Genomic DNA, 24609 nt, shown 5'->3' on the forward strand with positions numbered 1-24609 from the left:
TCACAAAATGTGTGCCTACGTACAGGATCACCTGATTGACGTTCATGTGCTACAATTATATTACAAGATTTACAGCTTTTATTTTAACAATTTTGTAGCTCTTTACACAGAACCACAAGAAATTTACACTTGTTATGGAAAGGTCGTATGGATATTTTAGAAGAATTTTCACTAATTTACTGATGAGACCTTTATAGTTGCATTACTGCCACTTTTCAATAGCCACTCATGACAACGAGTATAATAATAATAATAATAATAATAATAATAATAATAATAATGATGATGATTTATTTTAGCTGGCAGAATTAAGGCCGTAAGGCTTTCTCTTCCACTCAACCAGCAAAAAGTATATATGTTGTTGTTGTTGTTTTCTAATGCCAGGCATTTGACAATGAAGTCATTTGACCTCTTGCACTCCAATATTTTTCAAAGATATTATCATGACCAGCCACTGAAGCACAGATTTTGAGGTGTTCCGAATCCATTTCTTGGTTTGAGTTGCACAATGGACAGTTAGGGGACTGATATATTCCAATTCTATGCAGATGTTTGGCCAAACAATCATGGCTTGTTGCCAATCTAAATGCAGCTACAGACGATTTTCGTGGTAAATCGGGAATTAACTGTGGATTTCGATACAGAGAGTTCCAATTTTTCCCATGGGATTGTGTTATTAAATTTTGTTTGTTGAAGTCTAAGTATGTAGATTTAATAAATCTTTTCACAGAGTAATACGTAGATTTAAACAGATCTGTAAGTAGCAGTGCTGCCCTTCTTTGCTAAAGCATCCGCATTCTCATTTCCCAGGATTCCACAATGGAATGGTATCCATTGGAATACAATTCTTTTATTGAGTGATATTAATTGAGAGAGCATTTTAGTTATTTCTGCTGTTTGAGATGAAGGTGTGTGTTTAGAGACTATTGATAGAATAGCTGCTTTTGAGTCTGACAATATAACTGCATTCCTAAATTTATTGATGTGGCATAGAAGATTCCTGAGACTTTCCCTTATTGCAATGATTTCACCATCAAAACTTGTTGTTCCATATCCAAGAGATCTATAAAGTGAGAAGAGACAGCACATAACACCTGCACCGGCACCTTGTATATATACATATGCATGAACTTACAAAGAATTCAACAATTTGATTTAGATGAGAGTTAGATGTATACAAGAGTTATTTACGAATTAAACAACAAAATACTATGAACTATTAATTAAACACTGAAATAAACTGTGTAGCAGAATTAAGCTAAAATACATAGAATGTTAATATATTTCAAATAATATTAGATAATAGAAAGAGATTATTACGAGACAATTTTGAAAATACAGCACTATCGGGATGATGTCTAAAGAAAGAAGTAACAATGTAGTCAGTGATAGTTTAAATCAGTATGATTGGAGTGAAATGCTAATAAGGTTATCTTTTAAGCTGTTTTTAAAGGTGTTTATTGTCTTACAGCCCCTAATACTTTGTGACAAGGAATTCCATTGACGCGAGGTGGATACTGTAAAAGATGATGAATAACAAGATGTTCTATACTTAGTATAGTGATCAAAAATAGCACAAATCACCGAGCATTAGTGGTTCACACTTTAGTGGCTCTTCTTATTATATTCTGGCCTCTGTACCAAAAGTATAACCTCTTATAATTTATACTGATAATAGTATTTGATGTTAACTAGTCCTGCAATGTCTAACAACTAACAGAATATTTTTCATGTGATGCAGAAACCCACTAATGCACTTAAAAGCACGCTTACCGAATCATACAAAAACATGGACACTGTCAAGAAATCACCAGCTGCACCTCTTCCTTCCCCTCCATTTCCAGCTTCTCCTTTACCCGAAAGGAAAGCAACTTCAAAACTGCACAACATGGAAGAAGTAAAATGTGGTGATAACATTAGAACTGCAGTTGAATCATTTCCTCTTGATGTTCAGGTTCAGGTAACTCTTAATTTAAATATGTTGTTATTCTAGTTTCACAAAGTTATTGAATTTAGTGGTAAATATATAAATGACGTGTTTAAAATTTTAAATATCCAATAACTACAAGAAAGGTGACTATGTTAATTCAAAATTTCTTCAGCTAAGTCTCCAGAAAGTCGAAAATCTAGATACCTAATCATAATATTCACTAGGAAAAAGTCGACCTGGGTGGCACAAGAGTAGAGTGCTGGCCTTCTGTGCCCGAGGTTGCGGGTTCGATCCCAGCCTAGGTCGATGACATTTAAGTGTGCTTAAATGCGGCAGGATCATGTCAGTAGATTTACTGGCATATAAAAGAATTTCTGCAGGACAAGAATCCAGCACACCGGCAAAGTTGTTAAAATATAATTTATAATTTTATTTCACTAGGAAAAACAGATTTCATTGAAAATTTAGTTATTCAATGAAACCTGACAGACAGATATATAAATTACATTCCATTGAAAGTTTAGATATCCAGAATTCACCAGCGAGATGACGAAATTCCATTTGAAAGTTTAGATGTCCAATAACACTAGAAAGACTTCACAGAAAGTTTATTGTTCAATAATGAGTATAAATATTTCATTATAAGTTTAGAAAGTTTAGTTTCCATTGATATCCTATAACTACTTTTTTGCACTAGGAGAGCTCTTAATTTGCTCTTATTTGCCCCAACTCCACGAGCGTGGCTCATAGATGTCACTAGTTCCAAGAAGCATAGACCACTTATGTTCAATAACTACTGGAAAGATAGATTCCATTGAAAATTTAGATATTAAATAATCACTGCAAAAATTATTAGATTCACTTGAATGTTTAGACATACAATGTTTACCAGCAGAAAGATGAATGCATTTCATTTGAAAATTTAGATATCCAATAACCACTAAAAATACTTCCATTAAAGTTTACATATTCATTTGTAATTAGAAACATTTTATTAAAAATTTAGATCTTCAATAATCATTAAAAAGATGGTAGGATTCCATTAATGTCCAATAACTACGTACTAAAAAAATGGTTGGTATATTCAATATTGAATATGGTAAGTTACTTAGATATAAAAAATCCACTAGAACAATAGAAAGTTAGATGATCGCTAGAAAAATGATTAGATATCTTTGAAAGTTTAACAATCTAGTAATTACTAATTAATATTTTTCAGAAATAATTCTGTCGAATTGTTTAAAGTGGGAGGGGGAAGAAGAAAAAATATATCATTCTGGAATAACTTTTTAAATGTATACATGCTTCATGAGCGTTAATAAGGTGCATTTCTAAATTAATAATTAAATCTCAAATACGATTTTCAGGAAGAAGATCCCCATCAAAAACGTTGCACAGAAACTAAAAAGTGTGACTCAACATCGCATCTAGTGGAACACATCTCTAGCAAAGTTCTAGATAGATGTGCAAAAGAATTACGGAACAATTTCGAAACATACATGACTGGAATTGTAGATAACATTGATGAGGTAAGAAGTTACATGTTGATAGCAAAATATAAGATCCTGACCAGTGGCGGCTCATGATAAAATATTATGTGTGTTCATAATTTTGTGGTTCCAAAATCGAAGAGAATTTGAAATCGTACGTTTAGTCTAATATGTTGTTGTTGTTTTCTAATGCCAGGCATTTGACAATAAAGTCATTTGACCTCTTGCACTCCAATATTTTTCAAAGATATTATCATGACTAGCCACTGAAGCACAGATTTTGAGATGTTCCGAATCCATTTCTTGGTTTGAGTTGCACAATGGGCAGTTAGGGGACTGATATATTCCAATTCTATGCAGGTGTTTGGCCAAACAATCATGGCCTGTTGCCAATCTAAATGCAGCTACAGACGATTTTCGTGGTAAATCGGGAATTAACTGTGGATTTTGATGCAGAGAGTTCCATTTTTTCCCTTGGGATTGAGTTATCAAATTTTGTTTGTTGAAGTCTAAGTATGTAGATTTAATAAATCTCTTCACAGAGTAATACGTAGATTTAGTAACAGGTCTGTAAGTAGCAGTGCTGCCCTTCTTTGCTAAAGCATCCACATTCTCGTTTCCCAGGATTCCACAATGGGATGGTATCCATTGGAATACAATTCTTTTATTGCGTGATATTAATTGAGAGAGCATTTTAGTTATTTCTGCTGTTTGAGATGAAGGTGTGTGTTTAAAGACAATTGATAGAAAAGCTGCTTTGGAGTCTGACAATATAACTGCATTCCTAAATTTATTGATGTGCCATAGAAGATTCCTGAGACATTCACTTATTGCAATGATTTCACCATCAAAACTTGTTGTTCCATATCCAAGAGATCTATAAAGTGAGAAGAGACAGCATGTAACACCTGCACCGGCACCTTGTTCTCTGGAGATCAAGGATCCGTTGGTGTATAAATGAAGCCAGTTTTGTGGAGGGTACCTAATATTAATTGTCTCTAAAGACAATTGTTTCAGTATTTCAGTGTTTACTTCTGATTTCAGTATTTCTTCTGTTAAATTTAGATTATATTATATATTTAATAGAGTTAAAGGGTTTGGTTTAATTTGTAAGTTTTCTTTTAAATTCGGGATATTGATTTTCTGTTTTAATTCTTGAACAATGGATATGAAACTTTTTTGAGTTTTCAATCTACAGAGAGAACTGTATGAATGCCAATTGTGTTTAGTCTAATATGAAATGTCATGATTCCAATGTTTCACTATCGAAAAAAAAAAAACCGTATATAAATTCAAAACAACATATAATAATAATAATAATAATAATAATAATAATAATAATAATAATAATAACAATAATGAAGCTCAGTCTTTTTATTTCCAATTTTTCTTGGTAAGCCAGTTTACCCAGTTCTTTACTGTTCAAAATTACTTGAACAGAGTTCATTGTTTACATTTGTTAAAAATGAATATTTTGTTGGACTATCGAATCTATGCCCCTTCAGCGCTGTCGTCGTTCTTGGAAAAGTTAACGCCTCTACTCACCCCATTCCACCCGTTTCTCTCCCACTACGTCAAACAGCAGGCCACGAACCTTGCCGAATAGGGATATTGCCAAACTTCCGTCAAACAGTATCATGTCTCTTGAATATTGCTTATAATACTGTAAGGTTAATTATTACTTATCCATAATTTAATTTAAGTAGGTCTAATGACGCTGATTGACTTATGCAAAATGCTGTTACTTGCTTAATAATATTTCTTTCACCACTCCGTACTACAGTATTCACTTTGAGTTGACAACACTGGACTGCAAGTGCAAATAAACTGTCCCGCAAGAAGGCTCAAAATTGTGAGTAGTGAGGGAGAGAAAGAGAAAGGGATAGAAGAGAGAAATAGGAATACAGGGGGAGAAATGAACTGCCGAGGCTGAAAAGGAATTAAGATTCAGTTTGCATATCTTACGGGGGCACAGATCCGATGGTCAGACTATACATACCACGGTCTCGTTATTTACAAACGCGTGTGTTCAGTAATATATTTTGATTCACAACACACTGATACACTATAGCCTATACCAGTACTGTAATCCCACTCGCATAGATTACTATAAATACATGCCAGTAAATATTATTCTTAAATATTATACACTGCCATACAGATACTTAAATTCATACCACCACCACACTCAGCCAGCACTTGTTTGAAAGCCAAACTATGCTATTATGCCGACACTGAAGTATAGTAATTCACAAACTATACTCTCGTAGCAGCACTGTACACACATCTACGTAAGTAAACGTTCCTACAGTCAGATGCTGACATCTACAGGCTATTAAATTTCCTCCTCGAGATATAGCACGTGAACGATAGGCATCGATGGACCTGACATCTGTAGGATAGATACTCATCATGTTCACTTAACGCTTTGTGCTCTTGACGAGTCATAAGCGGCCAGCTAAAGACAATTTTCTTCCTGTAACCAACTCGAAAAGAGCACGGCTTGTACGTGAACAGATGTTGCCAAGTTTACATAAGAAGTTTATGCAAGATGCGGGAAGTTTAAAACACTCGATTCTGATATTATACATCCCCACTACGTCAATACGATATGAAATAATAAAACTAGTCGTGCATTAATGGAAACAAGGTGTTCACGTGCTCTTGTGCTCTTATTGACGCACCGCCACTGATCCTGACTAAAGTCCTAGTATTTAAACATTTTGTGATGTATTCTTCAGCACTACTTTTCATTTACATTACATATCCATACAGAGTATAAAAGGACTAAATAGAGTCACTTTGAGAGTGAATGAGGGAAGTAAGTTAATGAAAAAAAGTGTAATATTATTGTGGTCTCTAGTGAATGGGTTTTGAGAAAAGTAGCATTTTTAGTTGAATTTTGGAATGCATTTTCAAGGAAAATGGGTGATGTTGGAGGATTTTCTAGAGCAAACAGTATACCAACAAATGTCTCCTTATTGGTTTGTTGCATAACATTGACGGTTTGACTGTAATTTTATTGAAGATCGGTAACAAAGTATGTACGGTATATAAAAGGAAGGCGTGGCAATCATGCATTCAGTAATGATTAGAGCTAGGATTTATATGTAGTAGGAGTTAAGAATGACACCGAGTATAATTGAGTCGATGTGATGCCGGTTAAGAAGGTTTTAAGCCTGGTTGACAAGACTCGAAATGCAGGAAAAGTCGCAAGGACTGCAGCTTTTAAACCCCGCTGTTTTGTAAGTGGTGGTTAAGAGGATTAAAGACCTTTAGCGCTAACTAATGGAAGTACTGAATGACAAGAATGGCAAGTATGAGGAGTGGGGGAGTGTTTGTAAACTATACCGACTAAAAATATTAGCTCTAGTAATGATAGAAGGTAGTCAGAAACAAGAATAGAGTGGGAAGGAGGAAATGCACAGCCACAAAATCCCTCTGTGATGCTTTAGGTTACTGAAACTTTCATGGAGTTACGTACATAATAAATTATGATGTGGTCTTGTGACTAGCTGCTACTGTTGCATGAACATGTGTTGAAATGTTGCCATTTCTTCACTTTTATTTGTTCGAATATCCCAAAAACCGTTCAAAAACGACCACAGTGATATTACACTTTAATATTTAAATCCTTAGACTTCAATAAACAAAATTTGATAACACAATCTCAAGGGAAAAAATGGAACTCCCTGCATCATAATCCACAGTTAATTCCCGATCTACCACGAAAATCGACTGTAGCTGCATTTAGATTGGCAACAGGCCAAACACCTGCATAGAATTGGAATATATCAGTCTCCTAACTGCTCATTGTGCAACTCAAACCAAGAAATGGATTCGGAATACCTCAAAATCTGTGCTTCAGTGGCTGGCCATGATAATATCTTTGAAAAATATTGGAGTGCAAGAGGTCAAATGACTTTATTGTCCAACGCCTGGCATTAGGAAACAACAACAACATATTTAAATCCTCGATATGATTCATATCTTGAAAGGACTCCTATTTAGTACTCTTCATATGATGCATGTATCTCAATGTCTAGCACCCAATATCTTCTTCTGCCCCCTAACTCTTCTTCCATAAACCATTCCTTCCTGTGTATCCTTCAGTAGGCAGTTTCTTCTCAGCCAGTGACCAAACCAATTCCTTTTTTTCTTTCTGATCAGTTTCAGCATCATTCTTTCTTCACCCACTCTTTCCAATACAGCTTCATTTTTTATTCTTTCTATCCATTTCACAAGCTCCATTCTTCTCCATATCCACATTTCAAATGCTTCTAGTCACTTCTCTTCACTTCGTAGTAATGTCCATGTTTCTGCTCCATACAATGCCACACTCCACACAAAGCACTTCACTAGTCTCTTCCTTAGTTATTTTTCCAGAGATCTGCAGAAAATGTTCCTTTTTTATTAGAAGCTTCCTCTGCCATTGCTATCCTCCTGTTTACTTCCTGGCAGCAGCTTATGTTACTGCTTACAGTACACTCCAAGTATTTGAAGTATCTTGGAACCCTGTCACAGCAGTATGAATGACCCTAACATATGAGTGAAGGTCCTGGAGCTTACTAAGAATACAGAGCTAGAACTCATATGAAGGGTTAAGGAATAGTGCAGCAAATCCAAGAGACTTATGTGCAAGAGTCAAAGAATTGTCAGATATCCTGATGTTTTCTTTTATATTGAAATCCAGATAAGGAAAATATTCAGGTAAACAAACATTTAATAGGAAATGGATTATGTCATTGTGATACGTAACATTATTTGTCATATTAATGCAAAGTGGGAACTCGCTATGTGCATTCGGTATAGTCTGTTAATAATATTAGTTTCATTTACTATGAAGACAAGCACTGAACTCTATAATGCATTTTGATGATTAGTCCGATTTTTTCACACAAGAACGATGTCCAGGTAAATAAATATCTGATAATAGTGTGAAAATTGTTGTTGTTTTCTAATGCCAGGCATTTGACAATAAAGTCATTTGACCTCTTGCACTCCAATATTTTTCAAAGATATTGTCATGGTTAGCCACTGACGCACAGATGAAAACGGCAAATTGTAGCCAATTTAAGTGAACACCATATTTTAATATTTTGGTGGCTACTTCATTCACACACAACCCCCAGAATGTCTGGAGGACCACACCTGCTGTTGGTCGACGGGTCCACTGGACCTAGTTGGGAGATCTTGTTGATCACCAGCTTTCCCTCCTTAAGCCACTGGAGGACGATTTTAGTGCCATAGCAGGTCAGCACTAGGAACAGAAAAGTAGAAAGAGGAGGAAGGAAAGTGAAATGAACCCCTAGGCCTCGAATGCTCTAATACTGTCGGGGTCGAAGAAAGTAAGAGTTCAGTCAGAGGACTGGATAGAAAAGGGTAAAGAGAGAGTTAGGTATTGAATAGAGGAAAATTATACCAAATTCGGTCATTAACTCATCAAGCTGACCAGTGCTAACAGTGCTAATTGATGAGTAGCCCCTCCCTTTAGTTCAGCTTGTAAAATTATGCTTACTAACAGCTGCACCACGGGAAGGTAGGGATGGGACATTGGGTATTGTCCAGGTTGGTTCCTTAAAGCCTTCAATGGGAAGGATTAATGGCTCTCCCCCCTGTATTCGACAAATACCGTTTTGCAACCACATAACTGAAAAGTAATTTTTGTCTTAATATCAACTGCACACACTTAGCTGACTGAATGTATAAATACAAACTCATTTTATTGCTGAATTTTGATGGCTACAGAATTCTTACTTGAATACTGATTGCATGTAAAACTGGTAATTTGTTCAAAGCATATCTTTAAAATATATGTCTATCTTCTGGATATTAGTTTAATATACTGTAGCTACTCTTCCCCTAGATTTGGTAGACCAGTGTTATCATTCGATTAACTCTTCGATAAAAATGTTGATTATATTTCCGTGTTGTCATCTCCAGTTTAACGCTGTTATCTTTATGAACAACTGGCACAGACTGGTTTGTTGTCTATCACTTCGAAAGTTGTCTCCACTATAGGTCTATTACATTTCTGTAAAAGAAATACAACAAAACTATTCAGAATATTGAATTCGTGTTTATAATGGCAATGTTTTTTTTTTCTATACCCGAGAAAAAATAGGAGAAGAATTCAAGAAATAGAAATTAGATTCTTACAAATAATAAATAATGATGATGATGATAATGGTTTTATTTAACCTGGCAGAGTTAAAGTCATAAGGCCTTTTGTAATATTCAACCAGGAGTAGATTAGATATTATTTCAAATAAAAAAAATATACATGAGACGTCTGAACTTGGTCAAAGATCTTTTGCTAAATTTTGCAATCCATATACACTCAGGGACAAAAAAAAAACCGGACACTTTAATATTTGCTGGTATTTTGCAAAACATTATCTTCTCATACAATATTATGGTAGCCATCTGTTGTTATGGAGACGTGTATACATTGTTGATTGTTTTTTGTTTTATAAACAAGCCATTACAACCAAATATTCCAATTTTGCTTTCGGAGTCTCAGCTATAACAATTTTGTCTCAACCATTTTGTGCTTCATTATCGTTATCATTCGCTATTTCTTTATTTTTACATTTTCTGAGTTTAAGTGGAGTTGTAACATTTGTCTTAAAACAAGATGCGACGTGAAGATGTGGCTCGAGCTGTAGCCCTTTACGATGATGGATGCAGTGTACGTTACATTGCAAATGTTATGAATATGGCTAGAAGCACAACCCATGATGCCATAAAACGGTATAGAGAGACCCTAGAATATACCAGAAGACCAGGTTCGGGTCGTCCAAGAGCTACAAATCCAAATGAAAACAGGTATATGGTGTTGAGAGTTCTTAGGGAGCGCAACCTGCCAGCTACTAGTGTAGCCCAGCAATTTGTTAACATGCATGGACGCCCAGTTTCGGCCAAAACAGTTAGAAGGAGGTTGAAAGCAAGTGGACTGATATCAAGTAGACCTGCAACTGGTCCCAGACTTCTCAGGATGCATCGAGTTGAACAACTGCGTTTTGCAAATGATCACAGGGACTGGAGAAATGGACAGTGGAGCTGTGTTCTGTTCACCGATGAGTCCCGTTTCAATCTGTGCTCACCTGATGGACGTGAAAGAGTTTGGAGAAGAAGGGGAGAACGATTTTCACAGTGTTGCATTTCCGAAAATGTGCCGTATGGAGGTGGTGGAGTGATGGTTTGGGCAGGAGTGTGTACGGATGCTCGTACAGAGTGGTTTTTGTTGAAAATGGAAGACTAACAGCTGATAGGTATATAAATGAATGTTTGGCTGATCATGTTGTGCCATTTGGCCAATTTGTAGGCGCATATTGCCCATGCGGTCGGAGATTATCTGCAAGAAGTGGGAATCCATGTTCTTCCATGGCCAGCAAGGAGTCCAGACATGAACACATGTGGGACATGCTGGGACAGAGTGTTAAGAATAGACGACCGAGACCAGAATCGTTATAAGAGTTGAGGCGAGCACTTGGCGAAGAATGGGAACTTATTCCTCAAGAAGACATTGCTAACCAAATTGAGAGCATGCCAAGACGTATGGATGCAGTTATTCAAGCCAGAGGGGGTAATACCCGTTACTAAAAAGAGTTTTTAATGTTTAAGGCACCATAAAATGAAAAAACAGTTAGACCAAACGATGCCATAGTTATACGCCCTTTGTAATTTTTTGTAAATTTTCTCATCAGAGATTTTTTTTTTTTTTTCAAATGTTGTCATATAAGGTGCTAAATGAAACATTATTTTGTTTAAATGGGTTTTGTTTCATTTTGAAATAATTGGCAACAAAATACAAGCAAATATAGAAGTGTCAGGTTTTTTTTTGTCCCTGAGTGTAGGCTATTTCCTTCTGTATACTGTTCTCTGAATTAGCGACTAAAACTTTAAACATCCAGAAAAATGAGAGTGTTTATTACTGTGAGCCTTGTTTGTAAATTTGGTTGCATTTTAAAATGCTTTCGTTTTTATAGTAAATAATGTTGATAATAAGGTTTTAGATTCCGTCAGTTATTGATTCTCTCTCATTGCAATTGTCATTTCTGACTATTTTATTGCGGGTATAAATACTCGTATTTCTATTATATAATATAATTTTATGATCATTATTGGACACACGCACCTGGCATTTAAAACATGTCTGATGCCATTTCCCACATAGTGCCATTACAGCAGTTTCAGTTATTGGTTTATTGCAGTCAGCGCATTTCGGAGCAAACATGTTGTAGTAGTCATTTTGGCAATATGGCTGCTCATCTCTCTCGAAGAAGGTCGTCCCCCCTAGTTTCATACCACACACAATGCACACAAAATGTTCTGCATGCCAGTTTCTGTTCAGGGCAACTATCACTGTCTGCAAAACGAAAAGATTTTAAGTTGCAAGAAACCATGTACAAGCCAATGTTTATCCACGCAAGGAATTGTCTACATTGTGCATAACCCTTGCTTCTATCAATGATATGTATTTTTTCGGATAATGTGAACATGTGAGAGAGAAGGGAGATAAAAGAAAGACTTTCGCCACAGTCTGGTATATACAGTCACGAAGCATGAGTTGTGAGGGTGCTAGGAACAATAGACTGTGCCGATACTATTTCACATTGTCTGTAATGGGCCGATATTAGCGATCATAGTGGTTAGCAACTATCTACGGATGCATATTTACTACGTACTGAGCTTCGTGACTGTATATACTAGACTGGCTTTCACCAAGAGGGCATAGAGAAAAAAATATGAGGGAAATACTGATATTAAAAAAAGATGAAAGTAAAGAAATATTTCCACAATTTAGGAAGAGAGAGAGGAAAGGAAGCTTTCCAAAATAAAAAAGAGAGAGAGGAGAAAGTTTTTAGTAATCGAGAATGAGAGAAGAAAGAAAGAAGCTTTTAAAAATCGAGAAGGGAGAAAAGAAATTTTTTTAGTCAAGAGAGAGAGAGAGAAATGCAAGCTTTTCATAATCAAGAGATAGGGAGAATAAGAGTAAGAAGTGCTGTAATCGTGAGAGGAAAGAAAATTTTCCACAATAGAGAAATAGAGGAAAGGAAACTTGCCACAATTGAGCAATAGAGGGGGAAAAGAAAAGCTTTCCACAATAGAGGAAAAAAAATAACGGAGAAAGCTTTTCATAATCAAGAGAATGAGAAGAAAGAAAGATTATCATAAGAGAGAAAGAAGAAGAAGAAGAAGAAGAAACATAATTGCGAGAGGAAAGAAAATTTTCTACACTTGAGAAAGAGAGGGAAGAAAACTTAGCACAATTGAGGAAAAGAGGGAGGGAAGCTTTTACCAAGAGTTGTTCTCCAGAGACCCGACAGACAGGTTCCTCTTGCCCTTCCTTCCATGATGAAGAAGCCAATATGTAGCTCCAAAACATCTAGAACATGTTGTGAATACCCAAAAACCTCAAACCGCAATGATCATAGTGAAAGTCTCAAATCATACTAAATACATTTGGCATTCCAAACTGTTTGAGGCTATCTGAGATTCATATTTTAGCATTTCAAGACTAGAAAGTTTTTACAAGTGGAATCCACATATTAAGACACTGGAAAAGATTCAAAAACGGGCTCTCAAGTGTTGTCGTAATAATTCACCATTAAAATGGGACACACTCACGGACCGAAGAACGCGAATTCGATTATGCGCAATGTTCAAAACATACAGAGGTGAGTCTGCCTGGAGAGAAATAAAAAATAGGTTGCAGCCGTGAAATTACTCTTCAAGGAACGACCACTCATATAAATTGAGGGAAAGAAGACACAGGACGGACACTGGAAACTTTTCTTTTCTCAATCGTACTATCAGAGACTGGAATGATTTACCTCCAGACTTACTAAAGGATTTACCAATAACCAAAAATGTATTTAAAAATAGGGTTAAGGTCTTTACTAATAGACGGTAGTATATTATACACACTATTTAAGGGGTGTAATTGATATCTTGTTATTTGAAGTGTTCTATCAGTGAGGAAGTGTGTTGTGTAAGTGAAGTGTGTTTGTGTCAGTGAAGTGGCTGTGCAAAGTATTTGAACAGTGAAATGGTTTTGAAGTGTTAGTGAAATCAGGATAGAATCAGTGCAGTGAGTAAGTTGACAGCAAATAATGGTAGTGCCGAAAGGTACTTGTGCAGGTATAAACCTGTCACACTCGTGGGTCTTAATTCGAACTTAGGGTTAAGATACAAATTAGATTTACTTTAAATGTTATTTTAAGTGATTATGCTTCATTTAATTTAGGATGCTCATTATTATTATTATTATTATTATTATTATTATTATTATTATTATTAATTATTTTTTATTAGTTGTGTTTATTATTAATTGTCATTATTGAGTGTAATTAGTTACCACTGCCACCGGGTATATACCCATTTGCAGTGTGAATAAATGCATACATACATACACAGTAAGCAGGCAAATGCCGTTGTAAAACGATTTTGTTGCCACAATGGCTTTCTTCTATGCTTAGTCAGTTGGTGATGTAGCATTATAACATAGAGTGATCCACTTCCTATGTAATAACCCCAGGGAGATCTTGTAGCTCTACTTCATTTCTCACTGAACCATTATTATTATAGCCATGAAATCATTTTATCATCCCGATTAACTTCTTACAATTGTGAACGGAATGTTAAAGTTATGTGATATGTGGGTCACTGAACAAAATACTCACGTCTTTAATAGGCTGATTGCAACTGACACATTTCTTGAGATACAGATTGCTATAATCTTCTTCACAGTATGGCTTTCCATCTTTTTGGTAGAATCTGCCACTAGTAATTGGTTTGTTGCATCCAGCACATACAAAGTGATCAGGATGCCAAGTTTTCTCTAGTGCAGAAATTATCTGAAAAGTTGAAAGCGTAGTTTTCTATTTATCGAATATGGTTCTTCAGCTATTACTAACTCAACTTTAACTTACGGCATTAAAAGTGTAATGGAATTTGACACATATGGTTGGTAATTTAAATTTGATCGTGAATTTATAGGCATTGAAATATATATAATTCTCAAAATCATGACAGAGGATAATTTACACAAAAAAGTACAGTATAAAGTTTAATCCTTAATGTTTCATTTCGGACCTAATTTGCAAAAATAAATATATAATAATATTCGGAATATGTATGGTAAGACTTTCCTGTGTTAAATTTCAACGTACCTCATTAACATGTTTCGCCCTATTTATGGGTCATCTTCAGAACATTGAAATTTAACACAGGAAAGTCTTACCATACATATTCCGAAGTGATACAGTGTTAAAAGTTGTGTAATCAAGATGTATATATAATAATAATAATAACAATAATAATAATAATAATAATAATAATAATAATAATAATAATAATAATAATATAGTATGTAAAATTTTTCTACTGAAATAATCTTTACCAATGACAATCTAGTCTTCTTCAAAATAAAACGAATATTACAACTATGGAAATTAGCTGCCAGCTGTTTTCAAATTTACTTTGCATGGTACTTGCTTTCAGCCAACAGTTGTAAAATGCAGTGATTATTTATTTGTCTAACAATTAAAATGAAATGTATTAATTTTTAAAAATATTCGCTTTGAAAATGAATGCCGATATATTGCAATAGAGACATACCAGTAAGAAATTTTATTTTAGTTTAATTTGTGTGTAAATTTAATTGCTTCATATAGAAAGTTACCATGGCTAATGAAAAAGACAGGCTATGGCACAAATCGGAGTAACAAGGTAATCTTGATCTCATCATGGCCGTCATGTCAATCGCCTGTTCAAAGTTCTAAAAAACAAAGGATTCACTACCAGTATATTAAACTCATGTTAAACGTGCATTTATATATAAACTTGTTCAATGTTGGCCATGTTATGACTAAGAATGTGACGTCATGCCATAGCCTGTCTTTCTTGTTAGCCCGGAAAGTTATTAAAGCAACGGAAAACTTGAAAACATGTAATCAATAATCGTGTATTATCATCATAGCAACAAATTAGTGCAAAAATAACTAAAAGCATAATAAAACATGATTTATAAGAAGGAAAAACAAAATTCACAAAAAATAAGGCATAAATCTGCTTGTCCTATTTATTACAAATTACCAAATTATGAACAAATTAATGCTAGAACCATTGATAAATAGAAAGGCATGAGATAAAGCAACAGGAATGTGCTTCTTGAGGAAACAGACTAAATATAATTATGAAGCTATAAATTAATTGAAAACAGTTATAAGCACAAAAGTAAAATATTATAAACAGGAGAGGTTATATAACTTACAAGTAGAAAAGAGGGGAAGAACGAACTTAAAAGATGGAATGAAATTTCATTTATAGTTTTAAAACGTTTTATTAACAATTTCAAGGTCGGCCTTCATTAATTATGCCTGTACTTCTATACACAACATGACTTCAAGCAAACTGAATGAAAAGAAATCAAACATTTTCGTAATTAAGATTATGTGGATGGTATCTAGGCTGATCTCGGATCCAGTCATGTTAGAATGGAGAAAATTAAAAAAGAAAGACACTTTGTAATGGCACATAAATCTATCTCCAAAATTAAAACAGGCTGCTCCTAAAGCTCCAGGAAGAAAATAAAGAGATACGGATCTTTAAGAAATGTTAAAATTTTTAACAAGGATATCTCCATATAGTGGCAATTCAGAAAATTAAAAAATTCTCCAAGTAACATTGTGCAAAACAGTTTGTCAAAAACAGACTGACTGACTTGGAACTACATTGTGAACTTAGAAGACAGCACATTTCATAGTGTTAGTGATGATGATGATGATGATGATAATAAGAAGAATGTACTTGTAATAATTGTAACAGGCTCATGGATGTACCCTTTTTGTGGATTACTGTTGCTACAAATATGTGATAATACTGGGTGTTCATTTCAAAGTGTGTCATGACGTCACTGTTGTTGGGTCACCGATTTGAAGCGAGTTTCAGCTTATATGTTAGAGAAGTTGCCTATTATTTAAGGCGTTCTTCAATCTGAACTTGAGAACTTGTACGGTATAACTTGAACGTCGTAGCAACAGATGGCGGTCTGTACGGTCTGTGTGCTACCATAACCTCTTTCGAACTGTGTTTTGCACCGGCAAGTCATACGCAGGGTATTTGTTATCATCGGTTGCGTACGGTAACATTCCACAATACAAATCAAATGCTCCGTGTCCATGTAGACCGTCGAAGTTAATGTCAACAGATATGTAAGTAATCGTCTTAACCCTCTCCCCACATCCCGACAGTACGTATTTCCAAACAGTTCACATTCCTGCCACTACCGGCGTTACCATACGTATCGGTACGTACTCTTCAGAATGAACGCCGTACTTGCTAGGCAACTTTTCTGCCTTATAGGTTATACACCTCTGCGGAAGTGTAGGAAGATTGAATTCTCTAGGCTCATCGGCTAGCCACATGACGGCATACAGCGAGCCATGACACACTTTGAACTGAACACCCAGTAGTGTGAAATTATTTTGTAATTTCTATTAAATCTTACCCTGCCTTTGATTGGCTGCTGGCATCCATAACAATACACTTCAGACTCTCCTTGGCATGATACAACCACATCCCTAATTTGATCCTGAATTTCACTTTGGGTTGTCTTGTAGAGAAAAGAAAACAAAGCTTAAAATATATATTTCGACAGAAACAAAATAACATTTTTAGTCATTCCTCAAATTTCAAATATGAAGGTACATACTCTCACATTCTTGTATCCTACCCATACACAGATGAACCAATTGTTGTTGTTATTTAGTCAACTGTCTGAAGACAGGTCTGAACCTCACACATGATACAACAAGGTGCCACTTATGACACAACTAGGCCTGGAGATAATGGCTTAGAGTGGCCAATTTCTTTCTCCCGCCATTGCAGATATCGCCGACTAGCTACTTATTACACTAGCGGTAAATTGATGGAGACATGTCCATGTACTTATATCGGTTTTTCTTTAAATAACACAAAAAATTCTGTGATTTTTGTTCTTTCAATCCAATGAAGAGATTATTTTTTGAATTTGTGCTGCAAATTGTCGACTGATTCTCAACAAAGAATGCATGCACCCTCGACCAAATAATCTAAAACTGAAAATGATTATGAAGTCTTTGGTCCATGGCAACTTATTTGAATGCAGTGAAAATGAGTTATTTCTTGAATGCATCTTAGACCAAAGAACAAAAATCAACAGAATGTTTTGTATTACTTAAATCAAAATCGATATAAGTATTTGGACACTTTATCAATTTATTGATATCATTAGACTTCACAATCTTTTAATTCAACACATGTTTATTTTGAAGTCTTTAATTTTATGTAGTACCTCAAAACTCTTCAGATGATACACACAAAATAAAGAATTCTAATTCACAACTATGTGGCATTAACCATTTTCATCTTTACTTTTAACTGAAAGTTACTGTAAATGTAATTTAATATGGTTAATAGCAATGATGAAATATTGCCAATGCACTATGTAATAATGTATTATTAAAGGACTTACCATCTTTATCGCTCACAAAAGTTGGTATGTGAAATTTTTTAATATACTGGCCAAATTAAACATGCTACCAAAATGTTTCCTTGGAAACTTCTATTTATTTTTTTCTGAACAATGAGAAATAAGATATTGTAGCAATTTAATATTATAGTGCATTTTTATCACAATAGTGCGCTAACCTACAGTATTTGATCTTTAGGCGTTAAATTAATGTTTGGTCATATTTTTTAAGAGCAAGACTGTGATTTCAAATGAAATACAAAATACAGCACAACTTGACTGATGTATTCATTTTGTAATTAATGTTTAGTACACTAAATGTCCTTCTGTATTTATATTGCACAAATTGAAATTATTTATTACATTTTAGAAAATAAATAAATGCAGAACTACTCCTCTTTATTTAACCCAACCCACTGTAGAAGTTAGATACAGTGCTTTCAAAGATTATAGTAGTCCACACCTGTGGAGTAACGATTAGCATGTCTGGCCACGAAACCAGGTGGCCCGGGTTCGATTCCCGGTTGGGGCAAGTTACCTGGTTGAGGTTTTTTCCGGGGTTTTCCCAATATGAGCAAATGCTGGGTAACTTTCGGTGCTGGTCCCCGGACTCATTTCACCGGCATTATCACCTTCATCTCATTCAGACGCTAAATAACCTAAGCTGTTGATAAAGCATCGTAAAATAACCTACTAAAAAAAAAAAAAAGATTATAGTAAACTTCTGTTAACCAGAATAAAGAGGGCTGATTGCATTTTCGGATAACCAAAATTCCCGATAATAAATGTATATCCTTTATTTATAGTTGAAAGGTTAGAAACTGCTTATAAGTTCTATACATTAAAGCAGTGGTCGTCAGCACTCGCTGAAATGTGCAAAGGGTAAGCAGAGCCATTCCGTGTGCCCCGTCGTGCAGCAGGAAGAGGTAGAGAGCATACCCACTAGCAGCTACGAGTGCACCATGGTGCGCTGTGTTCTCTGCGGGTAAGAGACGCTAGCCCCAGGGTGCTCTGTGCTGATGACCGCTGCATTAAAGCATCACATATTAACCCTAGGATGCATGACAATTGGAATACACAATAATGCATAATGGGGATCCCTAAGACCTCTTGTGTAATTACTGGAGTAAATGTGAATTTTTTTTTCTTTTAGGACTATGAGAAACTTAGATATTTATTAAATAACAATGTCTAGCTCAAAATGAAACAATAAATTAATATAATGATAAAAATGCCTTGTCATCACACTATTTTAAATTCTTTAAAAAACTTTCGGAGGTGTTTTAAATCTTTGATATGTTTCAACAAAAAATTAGATCTTAATACACTACATAAATCTTAAATATTACATTTCCATTTTAAATAATTTTTCTATTGCATCTGCAACATCCTTGGCATGTTTCTCTAGCATTTTTATGTGGACACATATAATATCTCTTCTTGGCTAGCTTCGCATCGTAAACTACCCCTGCATTAGGACGAATAATAGCAACTACAAAACCACAGGGTAAAAAAAAGCTATAAAAAGCCAATAAAAATGTTCTATAGGCCTATCAGTAAGGACGAGAGATAAACACCTGCAAGTGTTAATGTAGTTGTTGCAATTATTTACAGAAATACTGAAACACATGCAGGTAAATGACACTTCTTTTATAAAGGAAAGTAAACGGAAGTTTTCGTAGACCCCCATTATGCATTAAAGTGGTACAGACAAACTATCTTATATCTTACTTACTTACTTATGGCTTTTAAGGAACCTGCAGGTTCATTGCTGCCCTCACATAAGCCCGCCATCGGTCCCTATCCTGTGCAAGATTAAGCCAGTCTCTATCATCATATTCCACCTTCCTCAAATCCATTTTAATGTCCTCCCATCTACGTCCCGACCTCCCCAAAGGTCTTTTTCCCTCTGGCCTCCCAACTAACACTCTATATGCATTTCTGGATTCGCCCATATGTGCTACATGCCCTGCCCATATCAAACGTCTTATTGTAAGTTTTCGTAACAAGCTGTTTTTTACGTTGCTGGGTTGTTAGCCCTTTGCATAACCCCCAAGCTGGAGGACCACCCCTTATCAGCTGTCCACGACTGCTTATTCAATATATTCGCAGCTACCCTCCATATGTGGAGGCCGTCTCCTCTATCCGCAACCTGAGGACGCGCCATGCCGTGGTGATAGGGACCCACAATACATGGTTCTTATATTTCTAATAAATGAAATTAACAAAACTTATATGAGTCCCATTGATACAAACCCAAAAGACATCTGAGAGCATACTAAAAATTGCAAATAGATTTCAATCAATTTAAATTAGGCCTATGTATTAAATGATATCGAAGTATTAAGGGACCTGGGGATCCCTGTTATGCATCTTAGGGTTAAAAAACAGAATGGTACAATGCATGTAGTTAGGTACAGTACAAATTATTTACTATTATTATTATTATTATTATCATTATCGTATTGGCCCATAAATATTCCCTATTAAACAGCATACAATATGATGAAATGTCGAAAAAACCAGGTTCACAAATATGTCACATCTTAACTTTTCAGTTGTAATTTATCCAAAGTGCAGCGTATTTTCGGGCCATTATGCTATTATTATTATTATTATTATTATTATTATTATTATTATTATTATTACCATTAGGAAGTGAAACCTTGATTCTTTAGTACTGTACTATAACTTTTAACATTTCTTTATAAAAACTCACTTACATGTTTCAGTTGACAGAGGTTCAGTTAATGGGAGTTTTACTGTACATCCAAAGCAAAAGGGTTATAATAGTCCTTTTGATTTTACGCTGTTTGAATACATATGCTATACAGAATATAACCAAGAAGATCAGTCTAACTGCAAGGAACATTTGTACAGATACGGAAATAAATTTCGAGCTACTCTTGATGATGCTTACAGCACAAGGTGCATACTACTGCATTCCCAATCCATGTAATACTGGAACCGGACCATATTCAGGAGATCAACATGCCATGCAGATGATAGAGTTTGTCTCTCGTCATAATAGCTCAGTCATTTGTGTCGTCTGAACGACATGCAGAAGATCATGGGTTCAGTCCCTGTGGACGGCAAATTGTTTTTCTTAACATAGTTATTTTGGACAACTGCGATGTTAGTTTTTTTTTTCTTTATGTGAAATAAATTGACTGTATTTGGCTTGACTCCACAAAAAGAACAGTATAAAAATATGTATCGGAAAATTGTCTTCCTAATGAAAAAAAGTAAATCATAATAAAGGAACAAAAATACGACAAACAGAAGGAACAAGTACGATTATCATGGCTGTTTGCCAGCAACTGAAGGATTACATGGTGTGGGGAAGGGGAAAGTCACACGTGCAGCATCTTCTGGACTTTATGGCATGTTTACTATTCAAAGCTGATTTTGAAACAAAGGATTGTCCCGTTTCTAAAGTTCACCTTATAATTCACGATTGTATATAATAAAAACTTTTGAATTACTGTTCTTTTTCTTTATATTTCAGAAACAAAAATCAGTCCAGCAGAGTTCAGATTCACTACAGCTTGCAGAAGAAACTGAACAAGAAGTTAAAAATACAGTCCCTCAAGAAGCAGAGCCAACCAGAAGTACCAACATACGCTCAAATGAAAAATCCAAGTAAGTGAATTTCATGTTCACAAAATTACTGGTGCTGAAGCCAGTGATATATCATATTTCCAAGAGATCAATTTCCATGGTGTTGCTACAGCACATATTCGACAGAACAAGTATGGCTTCCATCAAATGAGGAAAAAGTCAGTGACTCTATATATAAGATACAGTGCATATAGAGGTCGTTGAATAATACACCATATTTACTCGAAAACAAGATCCTCCTAATTTTTTTTAAAGTATTGTTTTATAAAAATATATTTTGTATGCAAATATTAGACCCATAAAAATATCAGTAATGGAATTCTAGTGCCGTATTCTAAGTGAGACAGAAACTGTAAGTTTTCAGAAAATCATTGTCAAGAGAATACAATAGATCCCTAAGTAAACACATAACGAAACATGGAATAGTGTTAGATTCAGCTCAAGGACAGACTTTCAGTAACTTGTAGTGAAAACAATGAGATCCTTTCTACTAGTTCGTGCCTTTCATTATTACAGCTCATAAAATCAGGACCTGCCGGTAGTCTTGTGCTTGAGTGGAATAGTGCTTTCAAGTGCCTTGTTCGATTCAGATGCTGCATAAGAAAACGAATTCCCGGAAAAGTTAAACGGTTTCATTTAATTTACTAAAGATAATTTTTATTACAATTTTTTTTTTTGTCGAGAAAAATGGAGTGTGGGCTGTGAGTCGTGAGTTCTCAGTGCAACCAACATGATTAGACTCTGGAGAAATCTGAAAGAAAAAATTCGAGCTGTAAAGAAAGAACTGTTACATACCTAGTTATATAAGTTTAAACATCTAAATATCTTTAGATTTAGTCTGTGTTAGTACAATACTTAGTCCTCAAATTGCATTTTCATATCACTACACGTTTTTGAGAAAAATAACATTAAATTAGTTTTGTTACATGCTCCCCATTTAGATGGATAGCAGATTTAAATTTTGTTGCCATGGTGGACTTGCGGCTAGAGCGCTTAACTTATAATCCTGTGGACCCAGGTTCAATCCTTGATGTACCCCAATTTATAACTTGTTGGGGAAGCCTGTGATCCAGGTAACACAAAGGTTTTCTCCGGGAAGCTCCGGTTCCCCTCTGGCATCCCAACAAATCTCCCTCAGTGTAGACAAGCCTCCTATGGAGCACCCTGGGCAACAACTATGTTGGTAAATTGGTCTACATAACTGGCTTCATATAGGTGAATGATGAAAGTCAAGTATCCATCATTAGTTAAAAAAAATTAAGTTTTAATTTTAATACCATATTCATTAATACCAGCTCACAGAGGTCCAGGGTGTTTACCAAAAATGTGAAACCAAAATTAGTTACAACTTAATAATTACTCATAAGCACAATGAAAAAAATGAACTATCACATTTCAGTCATCTTACGATCTGTCATCGACTGTTTCAGCTGCATCTTAGGCAAGATTAAATAAGTGAATCAAAACAATATGCATAATTACGTTACCTACAAACCTTCTGAATTTGTTACTAGTAGACAACTTGAAGTCTGACTCCCCCCCCCCCCCCCCCGGTATTAACCACAGAAGGCAGTTGAGATAAGGGATGTAACATTTCTTCCACTGACACTCCAAGTTTCCACATTAATTTTGCTTCCTTTTACCATTCACTCTGTTAACAGGTACACAAGGATTGGATCCAAAAACGCTCAACTAATTATCATAAAAAGTGACGACTGTATGCCAGTTAAGAATAAGGAAAAACACGGCAATGAATTACATGAAGCATGTAATGCTGACAGCACTGATACAGATGAACATCATCACTTCCAGTCAAATATGAACCAAACTAAAACATTGAACTTCGATAAAACACTGAAGAAAATTCATACAAGAACTGTGGATTCTAAAAAACCAGTTTATCACGGCTACGAATCACAAAATAATTCAAAGTCCCTAGAATCATCTGAATCTGCAGAGAGTGAAGGCGATCTTCACAAGAAATCATATAAAAACTTAACAAAGAAACATCCAATCCCTTTATACTTACCAAAAAAAGACCTACTTTCTGCAGTTGCCTACAATGAGAAGTTCTACGATTACAAGAAATATAATCCAATGTATAAAGATTCTACTAAGCCTTGGATTACTGCTGGCAGGTGAGTGTTAAATATTACTTTCAACAATATTTATCAGATTTTGCTTCGACACCTAATCAACAAATAATAATTAAAATTAATTACCAATCCACCAATATGACTGTTACTTCACGCACAAAGTACTTAAGAAGTTCATGCACCTTTTTCCAGAAGGAAAGAATGATATTAAGTGTCTGCAAGAATAAATTGTGGAGTTTCATGAGATTTCTGTTATGTCTTACGTATAATGGAATGGAAGTGCTTTTATTTCAGTAACTCAGGAAGATTCTGAACATTACATTAAGCCCCCTTATCCGCAATTAACCTAAGCAATTTTTTTTACGTATTTTAGCACCTAGCATCTTAATATGTTGTTGTTGTTTTCTAATGCCAGGCATTTGACAGTAAAGTCATTTGACCTCTTGCACTCCCAATATTTTTCAAAGATATTATCATGGCCAGCCACTGAAGCACAGATTTTGAGGTGTTCCGAATCCATTTCTTGGTTTGAGTTGCACAATGGGCAGTTAGGGGACTGATATGTTCCAATTCTATGCAGGTGTTTGGCCAAACAATCATGGCCTGTTGCCAATCTAAATGCAGCTACAGACGATTTGCGTGGTAAATCGGGAATTAACTGTGGATTATGATGCAGAGAGTTCCATTTTTTCCCTTGAGATTGTCTTATCAAATTTTGTTTGTTGAAGTCTAAGTAAGTACATTTAATAAATCTTTTCACAGAGTAATACGTTGTTGTTGTTTTCTAATGCCAGGCGTTTGACAATAAAGTCATTTGACCTCTTGCACTCCAATATTTTTCAAAGATATTATCATGACCAGCCACTGAAGCACAGAACAGAGTAATACGTAGATTTAGTAACAGGTCTGTAAGTAGCAGTGCTGCCCTTCTTTGCTAAAGCATCTGCATTCTCG

General features: G+C 35.2%; 2 protein-coding genes across 4 annotated transcripts in view; one reads left to right on the forward strand and one right to left on the reverse strand.

Moving 5' to 3' along the window:
* Positions 1–24259, forward strand: part of LOC138714835 (uncharacterized) — a 39497-nt gene extending 15238 nt beyond the window's left edge. Inside the window, exons 6-9 of one of the 3 annotated variants that reach the window (XM_069847016.1) lie at positions 1742–1960; positions 3298–3459; positions 21447–21580; positions 23221–24259. In XM_069847016.1, the coding sequence (XP_069703117.1) occupies positions 1742–1960; positions 3298–3459; positions 21447–21580; positions 23221–23701 (996 nt within the window). In that variant the 3' untranslated portion in view covers positions 23702–24259. The remainder of the gene's footprint in view (positions 1–1741; positions 1961–3297; positions 3460–21446; positions 21581–23220) is intronic. The other 2 variants (XM_069847017.1, XM_069847018.1) reach the window with 2 other exon arrangements.
* Positions 8888–19732, reverse strand: LOC138715592 (paxillin-like). Its single transcript, XM_069848667.1, has 5 exons — positions 19678–19732; positions 16937–17064; positions 14109–14282; positions 11561–11791; positions 8888–9454 (listed from the first exon to the last, which is right to left on the reverse strand). The coding sequence occupies exons 1-5, from the start codon at positions 19730–19732 to the stop codon at positions 9380–9382; spliced, it is 663 nt and encodes a 220-aa protein (XP_069704768.1). The 3' UTR covers positions 8888–9379.
* Positions 24260–24609: the final 350 nt, after the last annotated feature.

This window comes from Periplaneta americana, chromosome 15 (genome assembly GCF_040183065.1).
Source record: "Periplaneta americana isolate PAMFEO1 chromosome 15, P.americana_PAMFEO1_priV1, whole genome shotgun sequence".
In the NCBI taxonomy this organism is placed as follows: Eukaryota; Metazoa; Arthropoda; class Insecta; order Blattodea; family Blattidae; genus Periplaneta; species Periplaneta americana.